Source organism: Macaca thibetana, chromosome 5 (assembly GCF_024542745.1).
Source record: "Macaca thibetana thibetana isolate TM-01 chromosome 5, ASM2454274v1, whole genome shotgun sequence".
NCBI classification, from domain to species: Eukaryota; Metazoa; Chordata; class Mammalia; order Primates; family Cercopithecidae; genus Macaca; species Macaca thibetana.
Genome location: NC_065582.1, coordinates 75,890,618 through 75,916,592, shown reverse-complemented (window position 1 = coordinate 75,916,592; position 25,975 = coordinate 75,890,618). Strand labels below are relative to the sequence as shown.

At 36.7% G+C, this 25,975-nt stretch overlaps 1 protein-coding gene across 38 annotated transcripts in view; it reads left to right on the top strand.

Annotated features, from left to right (window-relative positions):
• Positions 1-25,975, top strand: part of ANK2 (ankyrin 2) — a 695,484-nt gene that overhangs the window by 471,580 nt on the left and 197,929 nt on the right. For all 38 annotated transcript variants that reach the window (XM_050792405.1, XM_050792409.1, XM_050792407.1 and 35 more), the window contains one exon: positions 14,883-14,984. In XM_050792405.1, the coding sequence (XP_050648362.1) occupies positions 14,883-14,984 (102 nt within the window). The remainder of the gene's footprint in view (positions 1-14,882; positions 14,985-25,975) is intronic.

Sequence of the window (25,975 nt, the reverse complement as noted above, 5' to 3'; positions counted from 1 at the left end):
CTGGGCTAAAGTTTAGTTCCATGAGATGAATTAACTAACCTTGCTTTTGTTTTTAGTTATGTTTAAATGAGGAATTTCCTTACTTTTCAAAATTCTCTTTAGAGTTGATGCCAGTACTCTTACCCCAACAAATCAAGAATTTGTTTTGAAAGCTGCCTCAGAAGAAGTTCAGATATTCTTTGAAATGCAGTAATAACTACAAGGATTTTATTGACAGAGTTCCAACAGAAGAATTTTGTAATATAAGCTAAGTTTTTTTAAAGGCAGTGCAAGCTACAAATACTTGATTTACTCATCTTTTTTCTACTCCATGTGCTATGTACTATAATTAATCAAATATTTACATTTTCAGCCAATCCTATCTTTTACATTTTAGTGTAAAATTATGTAAATGTTGTACCTTGCATAGAATTCAAATTGAATAGCCCAACATTCCTGACAATTACAGTTCATAGCACAATGGTAAATTTAGAAAGTTACAGCAGGTCACATCCAATGAAGATAAAGTGGCATTTCAGTTGTGCCCTGGTCTTATGGGAAAAATGGGAACATGTCAGCTGCATGATATTTGTATTCTGAGCTCATGAGAAAACTCCTGTACAAAACTTTGTTTCAGTCTCGTGTGTGTTTGTGTGCTCGTGTGTGTGTGTGTGTGTGTGCATGTGCGTGTATGCACTGCAATTTCTTATTTTATTCTCACTGCCTGGCATTTCATTAAATATGTTGATGGGTCAGCATTATTCCCTTCCAGGGGCATTACAAGAGGCCCTTCCTTATTCCTAGGACATTCATGAGCAGAGAAATGGGAAGGAGTGAAGCAGAATCCAGTGTCTACAGAAAAACTGGGCCATCTCCCAGAGGTCACTCTGTGGCCTCTATCTTTAGTCCATGCCCCTCTCTTGGACTTTTTAGCCTTGCATTTTTAATTCCCTACTTTACAGTGACAGCACTTCAAGTTCAATCAGGTCAAAACCAAACTGTGTTCTTCTTTCCAATTTTAGGGTATTCTGTTCCCCTAAATTATTGATCTTCATTGAAAGTGTCACTTACTACATGCAAAAGCTACAAGTCTCCAACTTTTCCCTAGTTTCTTCTTTTGATAAGTTTTCAAAGTCAATTTCCCCAAGTTTTCAGCTTTTTTTTTTTTTTCTGTATATGACTAATACTTTGTTTTCACACATCCCTGATGACACTGCTCACCAGGACTATCAAAATAGTATCCCAAATTTTCTCATGATTGCCGTGCTCTTTTTTTAACCTTTATTTTAAGCTAAGGGGTGCTAGTGCAGGTTTGTTACATAGGAATTTGTGACATGGGGGTTTGTTGTACAGATTATTTCATCACCCAGGTATTAAGCCTAGTACCATTACTTGTTTTTCTTGATTCTCTCCCTCCTCCTACACTCCACCCTGTGAAAGGCCCCAGTGTGTGTTGTTCCCCTCTCTGTGTCCATGTGTCCTCATCATTTAACTCCCATATATAAGTAAGAACATGTCGTATTTGGTTTTCTGTTCCTGCATTAGTTAGCTGAGGATAATGGCCTACAGCTCCGTCTATGTTTCTGCAAAGGACATGATATCATTCTTTTTTTATGCCTGCATAGTATTCCATGGTGTATATGTACCACATTTTCTCTATGCAATCTGTCATTGATGGGCATTTGGATTGATTCCATGTCTTTGCTATTGTGAATAGTGCTGCAATGAATATACACTTGCACGTGTCTTTATAACAGAATGATGTATATTCCTTTGGGTATATACCCCGTAATGGGATTGCTGGGTTGAATGGTATTTCTGTCTTTCAGTCTTTGCGGAATCCACATACCATCTTTCCACAATGTCTGAACTAATCTATACTCCCACCAACACTGTATAAACATTTCTTTTTCGCCACAACCTTGCCAGCATCTGTTATTTTTTTATTTTTTTTGTAGCCATTCTGACTGGCATTAGATGGTATCTTAGATCACTGTGGATTTGGTTTGCGTTTCTCTAATGATCCCTGACCTTAAGCTTTTTTTCATACGATTCTTGGCTGCATGCATGTCTTCCTTCGAAAAGTGTCTGTTCATATCTTTTGCCCACATTTTTATGGGGTTGTTTTTTCTTGTAAATTTGTTTAAGTTTCTTATAGATGCTGGATATTAGACCTTTCTGAGATGCATAGTTTGCAAAATTTTTCTCCCATTCTGTAGGTTGTCTGTTTACTCTGTTGATAGTTTATTTTGGTGTGCAGAAGTTCTTTAGTTTAATTAGATTCCATTTGTCAGTTTTTGCTTTTGTTGCAACTGGTTTTGGCATCTTCATCATGACATCATCATCTGTTCCTGTGTCCTGAATGGTATTGCCCAGGTTGTCTCCCAGGGTTTTAATTGTTTCATGTTTTACATTTAAGTATTTCATCCATCTTGAGTTAATTTTTGTATATGGTGTAGGGAAGGGGTCCAGTTTCAGTGTTCTGCAAATAGCTAGCCAGTTATTCCAACACCATTTATCAAATAGGCACTTTTTTTTCCCCATTGCTTGTTTTTGTCAGGTTTGTCAAAGATCAAATGGTTGTAGGTAGGCAGTCTTATTTCTGGGCTCTCTATTCTGTGCCATTGGTCTATGTGTCTGTTTTTGTACCAGTACCATGCTGTGTTGGTTACTGTATTCCTGTTGTATAGTTTGAAGTTGGGTGGCATGATGCCTCTAGCTTTGTTCTTTTTGCTTAGGATTGCCTTGAACACCATGCCTTTTTCCCTCCAACTCATCCTCCATCATTATCCTCATCACATGCTAGAGTGGTAATTTTAAAATGGACATTTTCATATTGCCTTTTCCTGTCTTTGTAATACTCATTCTCCCTTTTAGGACATACAAAACATTAATGGTCTGGGCCCTACTTTACTTTTAGAATTTTACTTCTTTCCTGTTTCCAGTATGATCTTTAACTCACTTATACTGAATTTATAATTTTCTCCATACTGTGTTCTTTCGTGCCCCTATGACATTGCACTTGCTATTCCCTGGGCTGGCTATGTTTTCCATCTGACTTATCAGCAGGAATCTTTATCAAACACTATATTGCAATCTCTATTCTAAATGTAAATAGTAAAATAAGTTTGTAAAACAAACAAACAAACAAACAAACAAACACCTATTGCTTAGACTACTGCCTCTACATGGATCTCCCTGAATCTACTTTTCCTACTTCCGTTCCTGGTCTATCTTGTAGCTAAAGTTTTTTTTTTTTTTTTTTTTTTTTAAACTTCAAATATCATAAAATCTTTGAGGGAATGAATCATGTTTATTTCTTCCACATTCAATCTCTAGCATCTAACACAGTGCCTGGTACATAGTAGGTACTTCAAAAATATTTCTTTGATTCTCATCTCAGCTAAATAACTCATTGTTAAGGACAGATTAAATTATTTCAACTATTTATCATAAAATAACCTGCTTTTGACTGATTTATTTTCGCGTGACAAATTGAAAGCTATAATTTTTTTCCAGTATGTTTACATATTTAGATAGATACAGCTAGATCTTTCCAGTAATTTAATCAAGTCAACTCAGTGAGATAAACTGGGAAGCAATTTTCTTCTTATACAGTACACATACTACATACTCTTTAGTCTCTTAAAAAATTTTATGTTAAAAAGATTTGTTGACACTGTTGTGCACCACTGGGCTGGCATGATGCGAGTGATGCAAAATGCCTTTATATGTATCTTTTAGCATAATGCTGACTTATTAGAATTGGAATTTTTCCTTCTGAAGCTCACCATTTGCACTTAGTATCCATGTAAATTGTCACAAATATGCAAAAGATTCTGAAAGCTGTGCATTCCCATTTGTGACCCACATACTTTGGAGAATGGAGTGAATGAGTACGTTCTCAAAAATTATATACACATTAGAAAAATGGACTTTTGTCATCTTACAGATGACAGTGAACTCTTTTTAAAAATAAAAAACCCAGCTTTGGCCAGGCACGGTGGCTCATGCCTGTAATCCCAGCACTTTGGGAGGCCGAGGCGGGTGAATCATCTGAGGTTGGGAGTTCGAGACCAGCCTGACCAACATGGAGAAACCCTGTCTCTACTAAAAATACAAAATTAGCCAGGCGTGGTGGTGCACGCTTGTAATCCCAGCTACTCTGCAGGTTGAGGCAGGAGAATCGCTTGAACCCAGGAGGTGGAGGTTGTGGTGAGCTGAGATTGTGCCATTGCACTCCAGCCTGGGCAACGAGAGTGAAACTTCATCTCAAAAAAACACCCAGCTTTATGGAGATATATTCAATATATCATACAATTCACCCATTTAAAGTATATTATCCAATGGTTTTTAGTATGTTCACAGAGTTGTGCAACCAACACCACAATAAATTTCAGAACATCTTTATCACTCAAAAAAGAAACTTTGTAACCATTAGTAGTCATTCTCCATTTCTCTACCCCCTCCCCCTTGTCCTCCGCATGACATCATTTGGCCCCAGGCCGTCACTTACCTGCTTTTCATCTCTGTATGTTTGTCTATTCTGGACATTTTAAATTATCAACAACAAGCTTAAATAACAGTTTAATAAAAGGGACTAGGCCAGGCGCGGTGGCTCACGCCTATAATCCCAGCACTTTGGGAGGCTGAGGCGGGAGATATTTAGGCAAGTAGAGTCAGATGGCCACAGAGTGGTTAAGCTATAATTAAGTGATATCTCCTAGGAAAATCAATCACATATGTATATATATTAGACTGTTACAAATGAAAAACCTGTGTGTCCATGTGCATCTTCATGGGGCCATGGTAAGATCAACAGTGTGACAAAATGTACCATGATAGAAAAATATTTGCAAGTTCTTTTAAAATAATCTCCGTAGTCTAAGTAATTGCGAAGCTTTTAAGAATCTATTTTTTGTTCAGTCCTGAACAATTTAATGCTAAACAAGCAATCTACTTTTTAGTGTGTGCAGCCCATGGGGTGCGGTCAGCACCTCGTCTGTGTTGTGTCACGGAGCTGCTTCTGATTGAGTGATGTCTGCTTCAGAGCAGATGATCTCTGAAGCTGAAGAATAAGGAGACCAATGGGGCTAAAAATGTGGTGCCTACCTCAAGGGGGCAATAGTAAATTAACACTGTAGGATGAGGATGCGTAGCATAATGAAAAATTGATGAAAGATTTTTTTCACTTGGTTGAGTTTGTTTTTCATATCCTGACAGTTCTAAAAGCCTTGAAGGAGGCTAAGACCTAATTCAGGTTCATGTATCCTAATCCTTAAGTATTGCAGTGGGATGAACTCTAATACATCTTTTTCTCTAAACATCCTGTAATATTTTAACATACTGATTAGGAAATGAAAAGAGTTTTGTATAGAGAGTATTTCTTAAAGAAAGAATTAAATAAACTACTGTTACCAAATGATCTCAAAAGTTATCTCTCCTTTCCCTTGACCCAAATGTTGTTATAGGTGGTTGTAATTCATTTATAAAACTAACTCTTTTTTTGATGACCAGTGATGATCCAAAAGGAAATTCCTTTGGAAATTTGTGTACGATATGTAAAAACTCTCTCAGCTCTTCCGTGCTTGGGCCTGTATTCATTTTGGGGCATGTTGACTTTTAGAAGCTGGCAGAACATTTTTTACAGAGCCATCTAGCTAGCCGAAAATTGGGAAAGAGATTAGGTCTGCGATACAAATTGTTTTAAAAATAAGTTTTTCATTATTTTATGCACAATTAATACCAGTTGGAGATCCTAAAGCAATAACTGAGAACTATTTAGAATTCAATCATATATAGATGCTGTGGGCATTATTAAACATCCAATGTGGAGCTCTAAGATTTGATTATTTCCATTGTTGGCCTGAAGAAGTACATATTTCCATGTTACTTTGGTTATTAAAAATATTAGGGCAAATTATCTGGAAACCATAATAGTCAACATAGGACTTGTATAATATTTTACTTTCCTTTACATTGTCAGCATTTTGAACATAAAACAGTAAGCAGAACTTTTCAAATATATCTGTTCAACCAGTATGGTTAGAGGTTGTATGTGGAATTCAACTATGATGTTTTAAGATACCTCCACACCAAGAGGAACCAGTAACAAAAATGAGGGAATCATATTCTTCTAGTTCATATGTTATTCTCTAGAATGATATGACTCTTTAGGAAGGAATATTAACTTTTGCTACAGAGTTTAATGGCTAAAGAAACTAAGGTGCTTACCTAACTGAAGCAGTAATGTCTTAAATCTGCGTAGCTGAGGCCTCTCAAAGAGTATCTTATTTCTTGAAAAAATCTGAAGCATTAGATAGGTGTGTTAAGTTTTAACATGGACCTCAAACTGTTATTTAATCTGACATCTGACCTAAAGCTGTAGCAAAATGTTTCCCTATCACTCTGATTTTCTTAGCAGAAATTTGGAAATGTTGTGATACAACTCACAAATATTTTCATCTACAAACTTACCATGTTCCTATTCAAATTCAGAAAATACATGTGTTCAGTGTTGGAACTTCTGAGTTCTGTAGGCATTTCAGAGTTATCATGCCCGGAGTACAAGTAATCAAAAACTATTGATTTTGTTCCTTACAATAACTTTAAATTTTAAATTCACCATAAATTTCAATGAGAAACCAACAAAATAATAAACACCTAAGAAAGTTTTCACCTATCTTTGTTAAAGTTCCCATTTTAGTGAAAGTTTTGGTTGCTTCATTGTCATAAACATTTTAGTAACTGGCATAGTTATGGAGACATTTTATGAAGCCAAACTAATATCAACACAACAAAGTTACCTTTTAAGTCACACTTCTATTATGTCATGAAATACCAGCTACAGATTTCATAAATCTTCACTTTAATAATTCTTAAAAAATGAGCATGTATTTACGCTCATATATGTGTGTGTATGTATATATATACATATATATAAGCACTTTCTAAAGTTTTAAAAGCACATAGAGAATGTGAAGTATAAAATAGTTATCAAATAGTTATCAAAGATATTTCATCAGAAATATCTTTTCTGGTTTGTGGTTTTTGTTCCTACTAGTTTTTTTTTTGTTTGTTTGTTTTTTTTGTTTTGGCAGTAATTCTCATCTACTGGAGGATAGCATCACATTATTAATATTTTGATTCAATTTTCAGAAAAGTAAATGCCATAAAAAAATGAGTGTTCAGAATTTTTAGTGTATAAAATTGTCTCTGATAACTTACTTCACTTATACCAGAAAATTTAACAACTGAGATCTCTGAACCAGATCTGGTCTTCTTGAATTTGTAGTAAACATGTTGAAGAACAGGGGAGTAATGCTATTTATACAATATACACCAAGGATAATAAAGGTGGAATAACCTTCACTAATGCTAAGTGAAGAGTATAATTCATGTATAATCAAAGAGAATTATGTAATGTTTGTAATTACAAAGCCTCATGAATATCAGAACAACTAATAAAAAATGCTCCAGAGTTTGATTCTTAGTAAGCATTCTTTTGAGCTAAAGAACAAATTCTATGTATTTAGTAATCTGCATTGGCTCTTAGACTGTAACATGAATATACAATACAATTTTCATTAAAAATCTCACATAATATAGTCTGTATTTAAAAATTGCCTCCAGTATGAAGAAAAGATAATGCTTTTAAATACTAATATTAAATCTATTTACTTCTCTGTGATTTTTGTCATCAGTTTATAAATTAGGAATAACTTATTTTTCAGGACTACCCACATTTAGCTAAATTTTAAATTTTTTATAAAGATGGGTTTTCATTCTGTTGCCTAAACTAGGGTCACCATTTTTTTTTTTTTGAAACAGAGTTTCACTCTTGTTGCCCAGGCTGGAGTGCAGTGGGGCGATCTCGGCTGACTGCAACCTCTGCCTCCAGGATCTGGGTGGATTCCCCTGCCTCAGCCTCCCAAGTAGTTGGGATTACAGGCGTCTGCCACCATGACCGGCTAATTTTGTATTTTTAGTAGAGACGGGGTTTCACCATGTCGTTCAGGCTGGTCTCAAACTCCTGACCTCAAGCAATCCACCCTCCTCAGCCTCCCAAAGTGCTGGAATTACAGGTGTGAGCCACCGCATCCGGCCGGGTCACCATCTTTTAAAGTAAATATTTTTTTAAATTATAGCATACAGAAAAATGTGTAAATTATAAATGCTCATCTTGTTATGTAGGAAGTGTACATACCTGTTAAACTGCACCCAGAACTAGAATGTAGAATTAGAGCATTATCAGCAACCAAAGGCCCCTTTCTGACTCTTTCCGAAACTACTGCTGATTTCTAACACTATGGATTTGTTTTGCCAATTTTTGAACTTTAATAAATGGAATAAAAGATATGTCCTTTTCTGTGTCTGACTTCTTTTGCTTAGCATTATCTTTGTGAGATCTATCAATGGTGCATATAGATATGGTTCATTCATTCCTATTCCCACTGCTGTAAAATATTCAAATTTTACTCTCTTTAAAGTATAAGAATTTTAGAAAGGAATTCATGAATCTCAACACAACATTGCAAAATAATCTTAATTAGTGCTTTGAAAGAGATAGAATTGGTATGCTGTAGGTGGTTCTTATTTTTCGTAGTTGGTATCTTAGGGAAAGCATTGATAAGTGATATAATTTATCTAGTGTGCTAGCAAAAATTAATGTTAAAATGTAATACTAAGTTAAGGGAAAAATTGCTGTCTTTATTTAAAAATGAAATTTCAAATAATCTCTTGCTTAAAATATTTAGGTAGAGTTTATCTATTTAGTTAAACTTAGATATTGTTGTGATTCCAATTCTCAATTTTGTGTTAATAGTTATCTTAAATAACATTCAAAAGTAAAAATATAAACACTTAAGTTTACTCTACCTTCTTCCCCTAACTGAAGCATTTGTAGAGTTCACTTTTATGTCTGAACCAATTTTCTTAACACAAAGGCCACTGGATTAAGAACACTCTTTTTGGAAGTTGCATTTACTCCCTCTGAAGATTAGAGGACCTTTCAGAAATTTTTATTTAGTAGCAATCTAAAGAACTGTTGAAGGACACTATAAATGTAGGTTAACCTGCATGCTTGAGCCAGAGTGTACAAATGTATGGTTTATAAATCGGTAGCAGCCGAACAGAAATTGTCAAGTGGGATTTTGCAGTGTAAAGTGTTTTATGTCACTTAATGTGTTCTGACGGCAAGAAAATAACTTCTGCAATTCTTTCTAAAAAAAATCCTAGTATATCCAGCGTGCGGTTCTTGGTTGAACCCAAATTGTTGGTTTTGACAAGATAGCAATAATAATGTGAGCTAATGAAAGAGCTGAATTAATTAAACAATAGAGCAGTCCCTGGATAGAATTATAAATCTGCAAGTACAAGCATTCAGATATTACAAAGAGAGTTCTCTGCAGCATCTTCATCACTGGTGACAGACCACACCCAGTTCTGGTTCATTTTGTCCCTTTACACCTGTACATCTCAGTGTATTTTTAAGTACTCTGGTATGGCTTAGGCCTGCTGGCAACACAGTAACACCAGGAACCTTCACATTTAAAGAAAGTCACATGTGTGCATCGATAATTTGATTTATTATTGTTATTTTGCATTTATCCCTCACAAGAAAAGCCGCTAATATAAAACAAACTCAGTAAGTATCCTCTGTGCTGTCATTGGGCTAAGCATGCTCAAATCATCATATTTTTCCTTAGCAATTCTATAAAGTACATTTTTTTTTGATAAGGAAGTTGAGACATACAATGACCCAAGATCTGACAAGTCACAATTTGCTAGACATGGATTTTAACTGATCCTACATTCCTAGGAAGAGACCTAAAATACTAAAAATGTCCCTTATTTTCCTGGTATTCTTATTAAAGTTGTTCCCTTCGAGTTACTTTACTAAGTTTTATTTATTTTGTATTGCTATAAAAACGCAGATCTCAGAGTAGCCAGGTAAATGACCCAGTTTTTACAAAGGAATGACTGCTTCCTAAGAAAATAGGCAGATTCCTCAAATTCCACAAGGAGCATGTGCTTTACTTAAGGTTAACCAGTCAGCAAATATGTGTGCAGGGCACACCATAAGCCAGAGACTGTGACAGGGGAGGTGTTTGGTGTCACTCTTTTAAGGCTAGGAGGGACTGCTGGTTGGGCCACCCTTTTAGACAAGTGGTTCTCAAACTTGAATAGTCTATTGATTTCTTTTAAAGTATATAAAAATTATGACCTCCAGTGTTATTTTTATTATAGTGTTAAGTATTAAAACATAAAACCACATAAAACTCCTTAAATTCTTGTGCTACTATAAAAAAGAAACTTTGACAAATTAAGTAAAACTAGTTATGTAAGTTTTATAGTATTATTCAAATAAAGGACATCAATTTAATACAATGAATGGAAATGTCTAAAACTAAATTTAACATATTATGTTTAGTAATAAAAAAGATATAACCTCAGAGTTAGTTCTGTATTTAATTAGTTTCTGAATTTGACTCCAGTAAAAATAATATAAAAAATACCTTTTTTGTAAGTATGTTGTACAAACTATTCTTAATAACTTTAAGGTGGTGTTACCTACTTCAAGCTAATAAAACTTGAAGCTATCAGAGAATAGCTTTAAGAGAATACAATCTTTGAAAGCTCTCTTTATTTGCTTGGAGAGGAAATTACTATTGGGATAGAGTTGTGTACGCAAACCAATAAAAGCTAAAATTAAAAACTGAAAAAATGTTTCACTGTGGATTTTCTATTACACTCACTGCTAATGGTCAGTGCAAGTTGGACCATATGAAGACAGCATCTGAGCGTATGTTAATATGCTACTGACTGCTGCTGCTCAGGTGCTTTTGGCTCGTCATGTCCTGCCATGTATGATGAGCAGATTCTCTGACCATTCTTGTCTCTGTACTACAGCAAAATGCTCTATTATGCATCTGTATATCATTTGGACTTCACTTGTTATGCACTGAGTTACAAACACAAAGACATATACCGAAGTTATATGGTTATACTCACGTATAGGGTACCCCTGTAGAGGACCTGGAATATGCTAATATCTTCTTTATTAGGTTATTATTGAAACATAAGCACAGAATTAAAGAATTAAAAAACTTGTAGCAAGCTCATGGAGCCCTGTGGATATGCCCCTAGAGCCTTTGGATCAGCACTCCTTGGGGATATAATGTGGCTCTGTGAATGCACATTCCTCCCTGCCTTTCATGTCCACACTGCTGGGTGCTAAGAAAGTTGTTCTGTTTTTCTAACATTCAGATACAAGACAACATACAGAACTGTGTCAAGAAGAATTTAATGCGAAATTTTTCTTTCTTGGCTTGAGATGTCACTCCAGGGTTATAAAGGGGGCAAGTTTTAATGACATCCATCTGTTGCAGATTAAAATAGGTGGGGCTCAGCAGTGGAATTCCTTGTCCAGAGTTTGACTATGGGCGTAAGTACAATTGGTTTTAGGATTTGAGAGTCCTAGGGACATAAGCAGCAAAGCAGAGAGAGGATAGTCTTACATTTGTCTGAGACTTTCTCCCAAAGAAGTTGCTTTTGCCTCATTTTTCTCTTTATTATGCTTTTACGTGTGAAATCTCCTGGTTGAGCAAAGGAAACAGTCTATTTTAAAAGCATGCTTTTCCTCCTACTTACACTTGATTTCAAAACCCTTGCTTTTATCATAATCAGTTGGGAAACACAGCATGGTAAAAATTGCTGTATCTCTCTCCATGAATGTTTGAATCCTCTTTCATCTCTGTATTGATTGAAGATACCCAGGCTAACCACTGTTTATCCAAAGCACTTGTGTCAAGGGCCTTAATCACAGATTGACCTCATTGTAGGGTATGATGTGCTTGTGTCTGTGTGGAAGGGGGGAAGAATATATATTTCTATGCAGGTATATAAATTTGAGCTTCAATAATGTCAATATTCATATATAACTTTTAAAACCTCATTTTATTTCCATCCTTGAAATTTACATTCTTGGACTATTTTATAATAATATTTCCATTTAATGCATTTTCTCATTTTGGGGGAAACTAAATCCCTTAAAGCGGTTCTTGGAGAATTCAACTTATACAAAAGTCTCCTATGACTCAACTGCTGAAGTGGTCCTTGGCAGAATGGCTCGGATATTATATTTCCTAGGACCCAGACCCTTCAGGACACTGGGAGCATTGTTTGCTAAAATTCTAAGGATTTGCTATAACTTTGACATGCATCCACTTTTTAAAAGTTTGGTTCAGAAAAGAGAAAACCAGTTATAAAAACTTTTCGTTACTCTATAACGGCAAAAGCAATCCTCAATGTCGTGTCCAATCCCCAGAGAAGATTCAAAGATGGTCTATTACATATTTCTCAGCAATACCTGAGGCCCCATCAGACCATCATCACCGCTCTAGGCTTCTGCAGTTGTGTTTCTAGGTGTCTCTTCATCCCTTCGGGGTTAGGCTCTTCTTCTGGCTCCACCTGTTCACAGCATTCTTTTTTATAGGAACAATAGAGCAACCTGATCTTTTGCTGAGTTTAATCATGTTAGGCATGTTACAGGGAGACAGACAATTGGCTTCTTAATGCAAAGCATTCTTTATCACCTGTTTCCTCATTCTCAGATGAATGTGTTTCTAAGTAGTTCGTCTCAGGTTGGTACTTAACAGAGTTAGTTTTCTAGGTGCATATAGAGGGGTGATAGCTGTGAGGGTAGGGATGGAAGTCAAGAATTTTCTCTCCAGCTGAGGCACTTTATTTAGCAAGTGCCATGATTTACAGAGTAAATATGTAGACCAAAGGCATAATTGTGGTTAACGCAGATGAAATAAACCTAGAGCTCACAGGCTAGGAATCTGTAGTAATATCCACCGTGATACTTTGAAGGTGTGGGATAGGTTAGCAGATAAAACTTACAGCTCTGAACTGATAAACATAAATTAAATCTCAGGTCTTCCATTAAATAAATTTGTGTAAATATGTGACTTTGGAAACTTCCTGAATCTCTTTCCTCATCTATTAAATGGGCGTAAGAATAGTTTTTTTCTCATAGTATTGTTGTATTTGTGATATAATACATGTGACTCCTTTAGCTCTGTTCCTGACCCACTAAACACTCAGTAAATGTTACCTATAAGCATCTGCTTTATGTACAAATTGGAAAGTACTTTCTAGGAACAACCTCTGATATAATACATAGCACACAGATTTGTTTTGGAAAAACTTTATATAGAGGAATAATATGTTCGTGTTTTATATCTGCAACCCAATACTATTTAACTTTTGTTGTTTTACAGTAAAATGAATGTTTCTTGTGAGATATTAACATAACATAATACACAGTATTATAGCTCACTTTTAAGTGCTGTGACAACAAACCTGAAGGTAGGAAATCCTCCTGGAATTCAGCATTTGCCGCAAACAGCAAAATAAATTTCATAGAATAGGCATTTAAAATGAGTCACAGTTCAGTTGCTGCAGCATTGCAGATATTCTTGGAGCACTCTGCCATCGGTGCAGCCTGCAGGAAGGATGAAGAGTGAAGAGCAGTGTGATATTAATCATACGATGATGCAGTTCTAAAGAATCAGGGCATAAATTCTGGATGTATAGATTTCAGTCATACCTTTCAACTCAATAAATAATCTATCTCATTTATAAACATATAAGCCACTTGGTGTTTGGGTTAAAAGTGAGGTAATTTAGTTCTATGGTTTTCAGTCTTCCCATGTGTAAATCATTTTAACAGCATGCAAGTAATTCCATATTTGAAACTCCCAGAGAAAATACTTCCATTTCTATCTCTGTACATCATCACGGATCATAATAAATAGCTCTGACTGAGTGTGCCAAGAGGTTCTTGCCAAATACTTTCTTTGAGGGAGGGAGGCAATGTAGCCTAGTGAGGAGAATGTTTAAGAGTCATCAAACCTTCATCTCACTTCCTAGTATGTCCCTTTTCATGCCACCACTTTCTTTTTAGTCACAAAAAAATTATAACAGTTATGCAGGTGTCTTGGAACCCAGCAAAAGTTTATCATCATTATTATGTTATGGTTTAAAAGTCAGACTTTATAACCAAGCCAGAGGGGCCGCGTGATTGTAACTGTGCATCTGGAGCAACTCTCCTTAGGATTTGCCACAGGCAGAATTCAGCTGAGTCTCCCAGCATCCAATTTTGAGGGGAGTGTGGGAAGATGAGAAACTTAAAAAGCAGTTTCCATCCAGAGTGATCATCTTTACCAAAAGATTTTAGTCTGGTATTATGTCAGGTGGTTTAAATTGAATCATGTTTTTCCAAAATCACTGGGATCACAAAATTTGCATCAGCCCAGTCCACACCTGCCAAGTAGTGCTATCCTCTTTCCTCAAAGCACCCTTGGAGCTTTCTGTTATTCCCTTCTAATGAGACCAGATGACTGCCAAGTGACCCATACTCAGTGTTCTCTCTCAGAAGCATCTGAAAACCAACAGGAAAGAAAGAGAAAGGAAAAACCCAGTAGCTTTAATTTCTTTAGCTTTCTGATTCTTTTTTGACTTGACATTAGCTCAGTATAAAGTCACTAGAATCTTGAAGCTAAAATGAATGAGTAATAGCAGTATTTGAGGCTAGCGTCAACACGTCTTCAAATGTGGCTGAAGATTTAGAATAAAGCAGTAATAATTATTTCCATTTTAATGGTTCTTTTATACCCTAAAATATTGACTTTTAATGTACCTAAACAACTCTCTAGAAACATTGTGAGGTTGCTACCTTATATAGTGAATGATTATTCAATGTTTTAAACTCAGTATTATTGAAATTTTTCCAACTACAGCTTTTCTGACTTCAGTGTAAACATTCTTGTCTTTCTGTATTCGATACATTTCTATGTCATCAATAGTTCACTAAAGGTCTTTTATTTTTCTCGCAGTCTGACAGCAACGCGAGCTTCCTCCGTGCTGCCAGAGCAGGCAACCTGGACAAAGTCGTGGAATATCTGAAGGGGGGCATAGACATCAATACCTGCAATCAGGTAAGAACATGACAGCTGGCTCTGTGTTGTGCAACGAAGAAACACTCAGTACATTCTCAGAGTCCAAGATTATTTTTGTCTTATTAAAAATACTAAAATATCAGTGACTCAGACTTCTGAAACCCCATTTTTGCCCCCTTACCAACTTTTCAAGCATCAGATGTATCTAGAGCTATATGTAGCTGAAAAAGTAGACAGATTAAAAACAACAACTGAATGCCAATTTTGTTTATGCAATGATTTGGGCCACCTTTAGCTGAAATTTTGACCAAGAATGATGTTTTACTTCTCATTTATCATCTAGTAATCCAGACCTTGGCTTCTTTCCTTCTTGACTATATGTACTTTACTCAGAGGAAACTGATTATTACAATTTAGTATAGAGAAATAAGAGGATAAAATTTTCTCCTAATTAATTTTAAAATATGCTTTATAATGAGAATAATTTGAAATTATTATTGTAAATGATGTGTCCATTCATTGTGCCCATTTGATAAGGACTTTAGAGAGTATTATACACTTTGGATATTATTTGGTGCCAATGTTGACATTTTTGTGCTATTTTTGGCTAAGATTTTTACATCATGAACTAAAGTGTCTAGTGGACTGCAGTATTCACTTTAATGCTAAATGTTGTGTTGTGTTTGTGTGTGTGTGTTTGACAGAGACCTAACTACGAAGTGAAAAATTCTGGCTAATTTTAAGTGAAAAGGAGGTAAATGTCACTACTGGATTCTAAATTATATATAAATTCCTTTTTCTACATCCTGGTATATATTGAACCCAGTTATGTTTAATTTATAGACAATTGAAATTAATAAATCTTTCAATAACAACTTTTCAAAAACTGAACCTGGTATCTTATCCTCAAACTTACTGTACTCCCTAATTCCTACCTGCTGATTTCCTCAACAATGTGCCATTCCAACCCAACTGTTTCCCATTCCTCATTTTCCCCCTCTCCAGCCCAGCACTCCTCTCTTTTTCACCTTCTGTATCCAGATTGCATAAGCTTGGATCACCTTGAGGTACTTAACAGAGTTGTCATAAAAGCCTTTTTATTGGGTTCTGTCTTCAGTCTTGTCTACTCTGATCAATTCTCCACACAATGCCTTGAGTGATAAATAAAATAAAAAGATTACAACACTTCCTTCCTCCCCAAACTTCTATGGCTACCCTATATGGCCACCAATGCCCAGATCAGTGAGGTGGTTGTATCAAAATCATCTGCAGGCGTTTGCAAAGGGTACAGGATTTCCCTCCTTCCTCTTCAGAGTCACTGGCATAAAGAGCATTGTCACTGATGTCAATATTTCTCATATTTTAGGGAAGTGTGTCTCTTATCATGAAAACATGTTGAAAGCTACTTGATGTTGGGAAAGGTATTCTGCTGTGGCCCTGAGCAGTCCTGCAGATACTCTTGGGAATAACAAGAATAAAAGACTTTGGGATTGCTTTTTATCTGGGCCATTTCTCAGGGTGGTGTTTGCAATAAGCAACCTTGAGGGATTAGGTGATAGCTCCCTCTAGCTACAAAGCAGGCCTGTATGAATCCCCCAAGGTCAGTGTTCTCTTTTAACACAACCCACAGGTACGGGCATCCATCATTGGTCCTTTGTGTCAACCCTGTTAGATATGCGGGAAGAAAGGGATAGGAAACTGGTATAAGCAACAGGCTGACACTTGGCTACTGCTTTTGCTCTGAATTACAACATCCTTTGTTTCTGACCCAGAAGACTTGTATCTTCTACTAGCATTATGAAACAGTAACGGTTTAGCTTTTAATTCTTTGTAAGATAAATCTCAAGAACGTTACATAGTTCTTAACACTGACTTACGGAATAAACCCACATTACTGTATCCCAATATGTAAAATCTTCGTGTGTTGCACCTACATTCCTTCATCTTATTTTTCATTATGAATCATTTTATCTGATATGTTTTTTGTGTTCTTTGGACAAATAATTTGAACTTTAGATACATTAGTTACCTTAAGAAATGAAAGAACATTCAAACTCCCTATGGATATATAGACTTATTCTATATAATACTTATGAAGTTGAATATGAAATATTTAATACTTTTGATGTAAACTTAGGTTTCTTTAAGTAGATTAAATGCACTCCCTAAATATCTATTTGTTAACTTTCTAAATTTGCAATATTCTAGAGAATAAGCAATGAAACTGTTAGTTCATTTAGGTAAACTTATCATAAATAATGCCAAAAAAGAGAACCCAAGGAAAGTAAAGCTCATTTCAAACCAAATCTACTTCACACTAAAGTATAACAAATACATTAATTGTATGAAAGGTCTTAGGATTATTTTGAGAAACAATAATCTCTCATCAGTAAATACTCAATTCTTATATTTATAGATAATCTTAGCTTCTTGAGTTAGCTTTCTCTTGTAGTGGCCAGCCATCCACTAACATGTCACTATAAAAGGAAAGAACATTTATTTCTGTGAGAAGGCAACATGATGTCATGAAGCCCACACAAAATTTAGAGCCCACAGGTTCAAATTCAAGTTTCATCTCTACTTTTAAGAAGTCAGTTCACTTCAGAAAGTGACATTTTTCTAACTTGTAAAACAGGATAAAAACAATACATTCAATGCTTATATCCCTGGGTTGCAATGTAAGTTAAATTATGAAATGTAAAAGGAGTTTCTAAGGTACATGTGTTCTAATTACAATTACAGTATATAATTAACCAAGAATTATACAAATTAAAATTGACTTACACTCAAAATATGAGGTTGATTCTCCTCAATTCCCCAAACTCACCAGTTATAAAGTAAATGCAAGGCCAGGTGTGGTGGCTCACACCTCTAATCCTAGCACTTTGGGATTAAAGTGGGAGGCTGAGGCAGGATTGCTTGAGCCCAGGAGTTCCAGGCTGCAGTTAGCTATGATCGTGCCACTGCACTTCAGCCTGAGTGGGTGAGAGAGTAAGACCCTGTCTCTTAAAATAAATAAATAAATAAATAAATAAAAAATAAATAAATAAAACAGGCCGGGTGCAGTGGCTCACACCTGTAATTCCAGCACTTTGGGAGGCCAGGAGGCAGGTGGATTGCCTGAGATCAGGAGTTTGAGACCTGTCTGGTCAACATGGTGAAAGCCCGTCTCTACTAAAGACACAAAAAAATTAGCTGGGCGTGGCGGCATGCGCCTGTAATTCCAGCTACTCAGGAGGCCGAGGTGGGGGAATTGCTTGAACTAGGGAAGTGGAGGTTGCAGTGAGCCAAGATTGCGCCACTGGACTCTACCCTGGGTGACAGAGTGAGACTCCGTATTAAAAAAAAAAAAAAGAAAAAAAAAAAATTCCCCAAAGTAAATGTGGTCTGATGGGCTTGCTGGTTCTGTATTTTTATTAATAGTATTCGAGACAGTATATTAATTAAATAAAGATTAGGGAAATACAGTGACTAATGTTACCTACTTAGCTACTGTGTATTAGACTTTGTGCTGGGGCTTTACATGTGGTGTCTTATCAGTCAACTGAGATGAAATATTGTGAGATAGGGATTAGCTCAAGTTTACAAATGTAGAAACTGGGCCCACAGTGGTTAAGTGACATTCCCAGGGCCACATGGATCTGTCTGTCTCCCATGTCCAAGCTTTTTTCTGCTGCAGGATATCTTTTGGAGTAGCTATTTGGAGCTGCCCTTCAAAGTAATACAGTGGTGATGTCCTTTATCTTAAAGTTGAAAACTTATTTTTAATCTACTACTGCTAATATAAAAAGAACTTTATTCATACGTAGTTAAAAGATCTTTTAAGTCAAAGAGCACCACCACCAGGATTACTGCTAAAACTCAAATACAATATAGAACAGGAAATGATTTCCAAATACCCAGAAAAGTAAAAGAGACAACTATTCAGCCAAACTATTGCTATTTCCAAATATACAATATTCAAAGCTAATATGGCATATGAAAGAAGAAAAGAAAATGTATCCTCCAGTTTGCTACTAAGCCTTAGTTTCTAGGGAGCATTACAACATGTAATATAGAAACCAGGACTTTCTGTACTCTGTTGTATTTCTCAATGAAAGGCAATCTGGGCTGCACCAGCTTTCCAAAAATATCACATGTGTTGGCGTGCTAAGATTCCTTAAACTGAAATTTGAATCAATGTTTTTTCTTTATAAAATTGGTTTCACAACTACCATGAGAAGTTTAAAGTATAATTCCCAAATACTATTTTGCTTTTAATCATTTAAATGATATGCAGAAAATTCATAAATTTGGCACATGAAAATACTCTAAAAGGATGTCGTTTTCATTTTTCTTTTTTAAATGATTACAAATATGGTTAACTTTTATTTTCTTTAAAAGATTACACCAGTCATCTATTTACCACGTTATCTCTTGTATATTTAGAAGAGAAAATAAATCTTAGCATTCAATTTATTTCTGAAACTCATAAAGGCTTACATTCTTACCTATTACCTATTTAGTAATTCTGCATAATTTAATACTGTTACAAACAAGATTAACATGCGGACCTTAAAAATAAACTGTATAATATTTTAATAAAAGTTTATAGCCAGTTACAGCCAATAAAAACCCCAGTAGTTTCAGATACTTTCACCATGTATGCAATTTATTCGTTTCACTATAGTGACTTCAAAATGAAAGACTATCACTTAGCATTTATTTAATACAATCCTAGATATGATACCAGTGATTAACAGGTCTTAAAATGCCCTGATTTTTGGTCTTGGCCTTTTACCATCGGAGTTTAAAGGTGCAAAATTATCAGTTAAATCCTGTGTTTCCTTTTTTATAAACAGAAGGCAAGGTCGAAGCATCATTTTCAAAACAATATTAGTGTTCCTCAAATAGCAGACCTTTAGCAACAAGAAGATACACCCAACAATGACTTTAGCATATGCTCACACAGTATGACTCAGACTGTGAAGCATATTTGGAAGTCACATTAACAGTGTGGATGCTGGAAACCAAATTCTAGTTTTCCCCACTTACCAGGTGAATGACCCTGTCAACTTCTGCAGGCCTGAGTTTTCTCAACTGGAGTAAGCATAACAACACTGAAGTTTTAGGGTAGTTTTGATGATTAAGTGAGATGTTTGCAAAAAGCTTGACAGAGCAAGTACTCAATAAATACTAGTGAAAATGATGCCTATTATAATAATGTGATTTTAAAAATATTGATTCTCAACCTAAGCTTTAGCAAAAGTAGCACTGATTCGCACAAGCAGGACAGAACATAAAAGGTATTGCCATAGCCTGTATCACCAAATAGGAAAAAAATTATGATTAGTAGCAATTTGGTAAAGTTACTATTTATCTGGGTTGCATTAAACTAAAATATTTATCTGGAACTAAAATCTTTTTCACAAATGCCATTTGGGTTCATCTGGTTTAGACTTCTCTTTAAAAATACTAAAACAATTCTATTAGCCTGGGACCTTATAAAAACAACAAAAATGAATAGGGGAGAATTAAGTTCATGGAATTAATGGAACATGGAATGAACTATGTACAGTTTCCTAACCAGTTAAATTTGGCACAAATATATATGCAAAAATATAACTATATAGCTAAATGCTTATTATTGACCCCTCATTTAGAAGAAGCAAAAGGTGATGTTTTCATCTGGTTCTGGTTATGTGGTTTTGGATTCTGTACCATCCTGTAATCTCTTTTGATGCGTCAGTGCTGGTCCTTGCTCTATACTGGGTAGTGGTGATTCAGGTTAGAATTGAGTAACACCTGTCTAATATTTTGAGTACTTAGAATTTTTAGTTTACTTGTTGATATTTGCTCAATGTAAAGTAAATCCAATAGAGAGTTTTCATCAACTACTTGCCCCCAGCTCTCAAAATTTCATTCTATATACAATTAGACAGGTTTATGAAGATTTAAAAATGTGCCTCTTCTTTCATTTTAAAAATGCTGGGAGTAGCTTCATGCAAATTATTTCTATGGCTGTATTCTTAAGTACTCCACTGTAGTGGTTTAGATTGGAACAGGACACTTTATATTCTGGAAATTCTCTTGAACACTCTCTTTCTATGGCTAAACGACATGGATTTTAATACCTGACTCCAAGCAGCCACTCGACTCTTCCTAGCTCATCTCGGACAGTAGAATCACAGTATTTTTTTTTCTGCCAGGCTGGACTCAGGCACACTATTTGTTCATCTACTTACTCAAACATGTATTGTGTGTTTACTCAGTGGCAGGCTCTGTCCTAGGTACTGGGGATGGAGTAGTGCAGAGAGACAAAAACTCTGCTCTCATAAAGCTCGCAATCTACAACCTGAGAGGAGAGAAGGCAGTGAGTGATATGGAGGAAGATACAGCAGGGGAGAAAGAGAGAGGAGTGGAATGGGAGTGGTGCATCACTTTAGAGGGGATGGGCAGAAGAAAACCTGAAGAAATTGAGCAAGGAGGCCATGCACGCTGTGGAGGGAGCACATTTTAGAAGACGGCTTGACAGGTGAGAGAACCCCACAGAGGGAGCATGTTGGCATGTTCAAGGGACAGCAAGGAAGCAAGCCTGCCTGGAGTAGAATGAGGGAGAGGAAGCGTAGGAGGAGGTTGGGGAGAGCAGAAAGCAGCATCGGGTCATGTAAGGCCTTGTGGGCTATTTTAAGAACTTTGGCTTTAATTCCGAATGAGCAGAGAAGTGATTAGAGGGTTCTTAGTAGAGGAGTGACATACACTGATGAGTCTTAATAGTAACGCTCAAGCTGAAAGGGAACAAGGACAGAAGCAGGGAACACTTTTGTGATACTTTAGGTGAGAAGTGAGGTGTTTTACAGTAGGACAACAGGCAGGAGAATTGGTGAGAAGTGGCTGGATTCTAGATACATTTCAAAAGCTGATTTTGTTGATGGAGTTAGTGTAGGATGAAGGCAAAAGAGGAATTAGACATGAGGGTTGAGGTCACAATGGAAAGAATGAGAGCTGAAGTTTTATTAACTGAGGTGGGTAAGACTGTGTGAGGAGCAGGTTTGAGGGAATACTCAGCAGGTCAGTTTTGAACATGTTAAGTTTGGTTTGTCTGTGTGATATCCAAGATATTGAGTAGGCAGTTGTATATGTGAGTTTTCTAGAGTCCGGAGAAAAGATTTTGGCCTGAAGTATACATTTTGGCATACCCAGTATATAGATAGTATTCAAAACCGTGGTACTGCATGAGATCACCAAAAGAGAGAGAGTTTATGAAAAATAGAATAGGTTCAAGGACCGGGCCCTGGAGTACTACAATATTTAAAGGTCAGGAAGATGAGAAGCCACCAAGGAGAATGGGAAAGGGTGTCCAGGGATGTAGGAAGAAAACCCGAAGAATGTGATTTCTTAGAAGACCTATTTTCAGGTGGATGAAATGATAAACTCTGTAAAATGCTGTTGATCCAATAAGCTGAGGAACTGAACAACAGCCTTAGTAATGTGATGGAAACTGGTGACTTGATCAAAGCAATTTTGGTGGAGTGGAGAGGTGAAAGCTGGACTGGAGCTCATTCAATGGATGACGGGCAGACCAAGGACTGCTTCAAGGGCTCTTTCTATATAAGAAAGAAAAGAATAAGAAAAGTAGCTGGAAGAAGAAGTGGAATTAAGAAAGATTTCTTTGTAATAGGAAAGAAATAATAGCTTTGTTTTGTTGATGGAGAAATAATCAACAGGGAAGGAAAAATCAATAATTTGAGAGAGAGAGAGAGAGATGGGAGAATTACTGGATGGTGTCCTTGAGTTGATGAGAAGTGGGGATGGAGCCTGATGCACAAGCGGAGGGACTGGCTTTTGCCAGAATCATGGATAGTTAAGGTAAAGGAAAGGTGTATGGGCAGAGGAGCAGGAAGTAGTGTGGGTGCCATGCTGGGAGCTGGATGTGGGGTGGAAGTTCTAATTGCTTCTGTTTTTTTTTTCAGTGAAATATGATTCTAGGTTATCAGCTGAGAGTAAAGATAGGAGAGGAGAGGGTGGAGGTGGAAGAGGGAGAAGGTGTGAAATAATCCAGGAGAGTAAGAGAGATAGCAATTGAGGGTAAGACAGTATGATTGCCAGGCAGCATGAAGGGTCTGCTTGAGCATCATGATCAGGAATTTAAAGCGAATCTAGGTGGCGTGTGTGTGTTCTTCTGCAGCTACGTTCAGACGTGGGATCACATGGAGAGTTATATATAGCCAGGAATGTGGTTTAGCTAAACATATATGGCAGAACTAGAGAAACACAAGGGAACTGAGGATGCATATAAGGGAATGAATAAAATAACGATAAAGACTATGCATAATATTCACGCCAAGTGAGGAGGTAAGTGGGCACCGTGAAAAGATGAATAGACTCTAACTGTTAAGGATTGAAGGATTGCTGGAGTTGGATGAGTGGATTAGCAAGAGAGTAAGTAGTGTTCAGAGGGTTGGATGTTTAAAATTGAAATACTAGAGGAAGTTTACAATTATTGGAAAGGAAAATGTCTAGAATGTGACCATGGAAGGGAGTGGATAAGGTAGAGAAAAGAAGAAATCATTGGCAGAGAGGAATTCAAGAACCTGAAAACCTGGAGTTTTGGAAAAGTCACCTATGTATATGTAGGAGAAAGTGGCAGTGAGCTAGAAGCTAAAATTCTCAAGGGACATGGGATGGCATCAAGAGGATACAGGCTGATGACATCAGGAGGTTTAAAAAAAGGAGGAAGAAAAATAGTTTAAAAGAGCGATGAGAAGCAAGAAGCAAAATATAGCTCCCCCAATGTCAGTGATCTATATTTCTATCAATCCATATTCCTATTAATATCAATTCCTATTAGTATCAATCCATATTCCTATTAATCACCGAACTTGGGGGAGCTATATTTTGCTTCTTGCTTCTACTCAAGTATCCATCATTTGAGTAGACTTCAGGGAAGCAGTGTCTTTGGATTCTAGTTAGAGCAAGAAGCTTAAAAGGGATATTTAGAGAAGAGATTTAGCCCAGACTTTTTGCTAATGACTACACCCATGCATTCTAAAGGATCAGTGTGGGAGTTTTGGGAAACAGGAAGTGATAGGAGATAGAATCAGAAAAGGAGGTATACAGAGGCGGAGAGGGATAAGATTTTCAGGGATGATGGTGGAGTTGGTGACTACCACAAACAAGGATAGAGGACGTGATAAGTTTAGCTCACACAGTCCCAAGCAGATAGCAATGGTGACGTTGTAGAGATTGTCTGGAGAAAGAAGTGGGGGGAATCTATCCAGGAGTCTGTAGAGTTCAGGAGTCCCATCTTGATTTTTGCTGTTGGAGACCAACAGAGGAAAGATCTTAATGGGAATTTATACTCGCTGCAATTTTTCCAGTATGCACTACAAACACAAGGTGGTGTGTGAGATGAGGTGAAGCTGCCATTCCTGCCTAATCATTTTTCTCCTTGGTTATTTTCTTTGTGCCTTTAAGAATCATCCAGCCCTTTTGCAGTAGTTGAGATTTTGCCAACTCATGTTCACATATTCTGTTTTTGTTGCTGACCATTGATTCTTTTATTATTATTATTATTATACCTTAAGTTCTGGTTCCTGTGCAGAACGTGCAGGTTTGTTATATAGGTATACACTTGCCATGGAGGTTTACTGCACTCATCAACCCATCATCTACATTAGGTATTTCTCCTAATGCTATCCCTCCCCTAGCCCCCCACTCCCCAACAGGCCCCGGTGTGTGATGTTTCCCTCCATGTGTCCATGTGTTCTTATTGTTCAACTCCCACTTATGAGTGAGATGCAGCATTTGGTTGTCTGTTCCTGTGTTAATTTGCTGGGATGGTTTCCAGCTTCATCCACGTCCCTGCAAAGGACATGAACTCATCCTTTTTTATGGCTGCATAGTATTCCATGGTGTATATGTGCCACATTTTCTTTGCCCAGTCTATCATTGATGGGCGTTTGGGTTGGTTCCAACTCTTTGCTATTGTGAATAGTGCTGCAATAAACATACATGTGCATGTGTCTTTATGGTAGAATGATTTATAATCCTTTGAGTGTATACCCAGTAATGGGATTGCTGGGTCAAATGGTTTGGTTCTATATCTGGTTCTAGATCCTTGAGGAATTGCCACACTGTCTTCCACAATGGTTGAACTAATTTACACTCCCACCAATAGTGTAAAAGTGCTCCTATTTCTCCAAATCCTCTCCAGCATCTGTTGTTTCCTGATTTTTTAGTGATAGCCATCCTAACTGGCATGAGATTGTATCTCATTGTGGCTTTGATTTGCATTGCTTTAATGACCAGTGATAATAAGCTTTTTTTATATGTTTGTTGGCCACATAAATGTTTTCTTTTGAGAAGTGTCTGTTCATAACCTTTGCCCACTTTTTGATGGCATTGTTTTTTTTCTTGTAAATTTGTTTTAGTTTCTTGTAGATTCTGGATATTAGCCCTTTGTCAGATGAATAGATTGCAAATATTTTCCCCATTCTGTAGGTTGCCTGTTCACTCTGATGAAAGTTTCTTTTACTGTGCAGAAGCTCTTTAGTTTAATTAGATCCCATTTGTCAATTTTGACTTTTGTTGCTATTGCTTTTAGTATTTTAGTTGTGAAGTCTTTGTCCATGCCTATGTCCTGAATGGTATTGCCTAGGTTTTCTTCTAGGGTTCTTATGGTTTTAGGTCTTACACTTAAGTTTTAAATCCACTTTGAGTTAATTTTTATATCAGGTGTAAGGAAGGGGTTCAGTTTCAGTTTTCTGCATATGGCTAGCCAGTTTTCTCAACACCATTTATTAAATAGGGAAGGCACAGCTTCAGCAGACTTAAATGTTCCTGCCTGCCAGCTCTGAAGAGAGCAGTGGATCTCTCAGCACAGTGCTTGAGCTCTGCTAAGGGACAGACTGCCTCCTCAGCGAGGTCCCTGACCCCCCTGCCTCTTGACTGGGAGATACCTTACAGCAGGAGCCAACAGACACCTCGTACAGGAGAGCTCTGGCTGGCATCTGGCAGGTGCCCCTCTGGGACGAAGCTTCCAGAGGAAG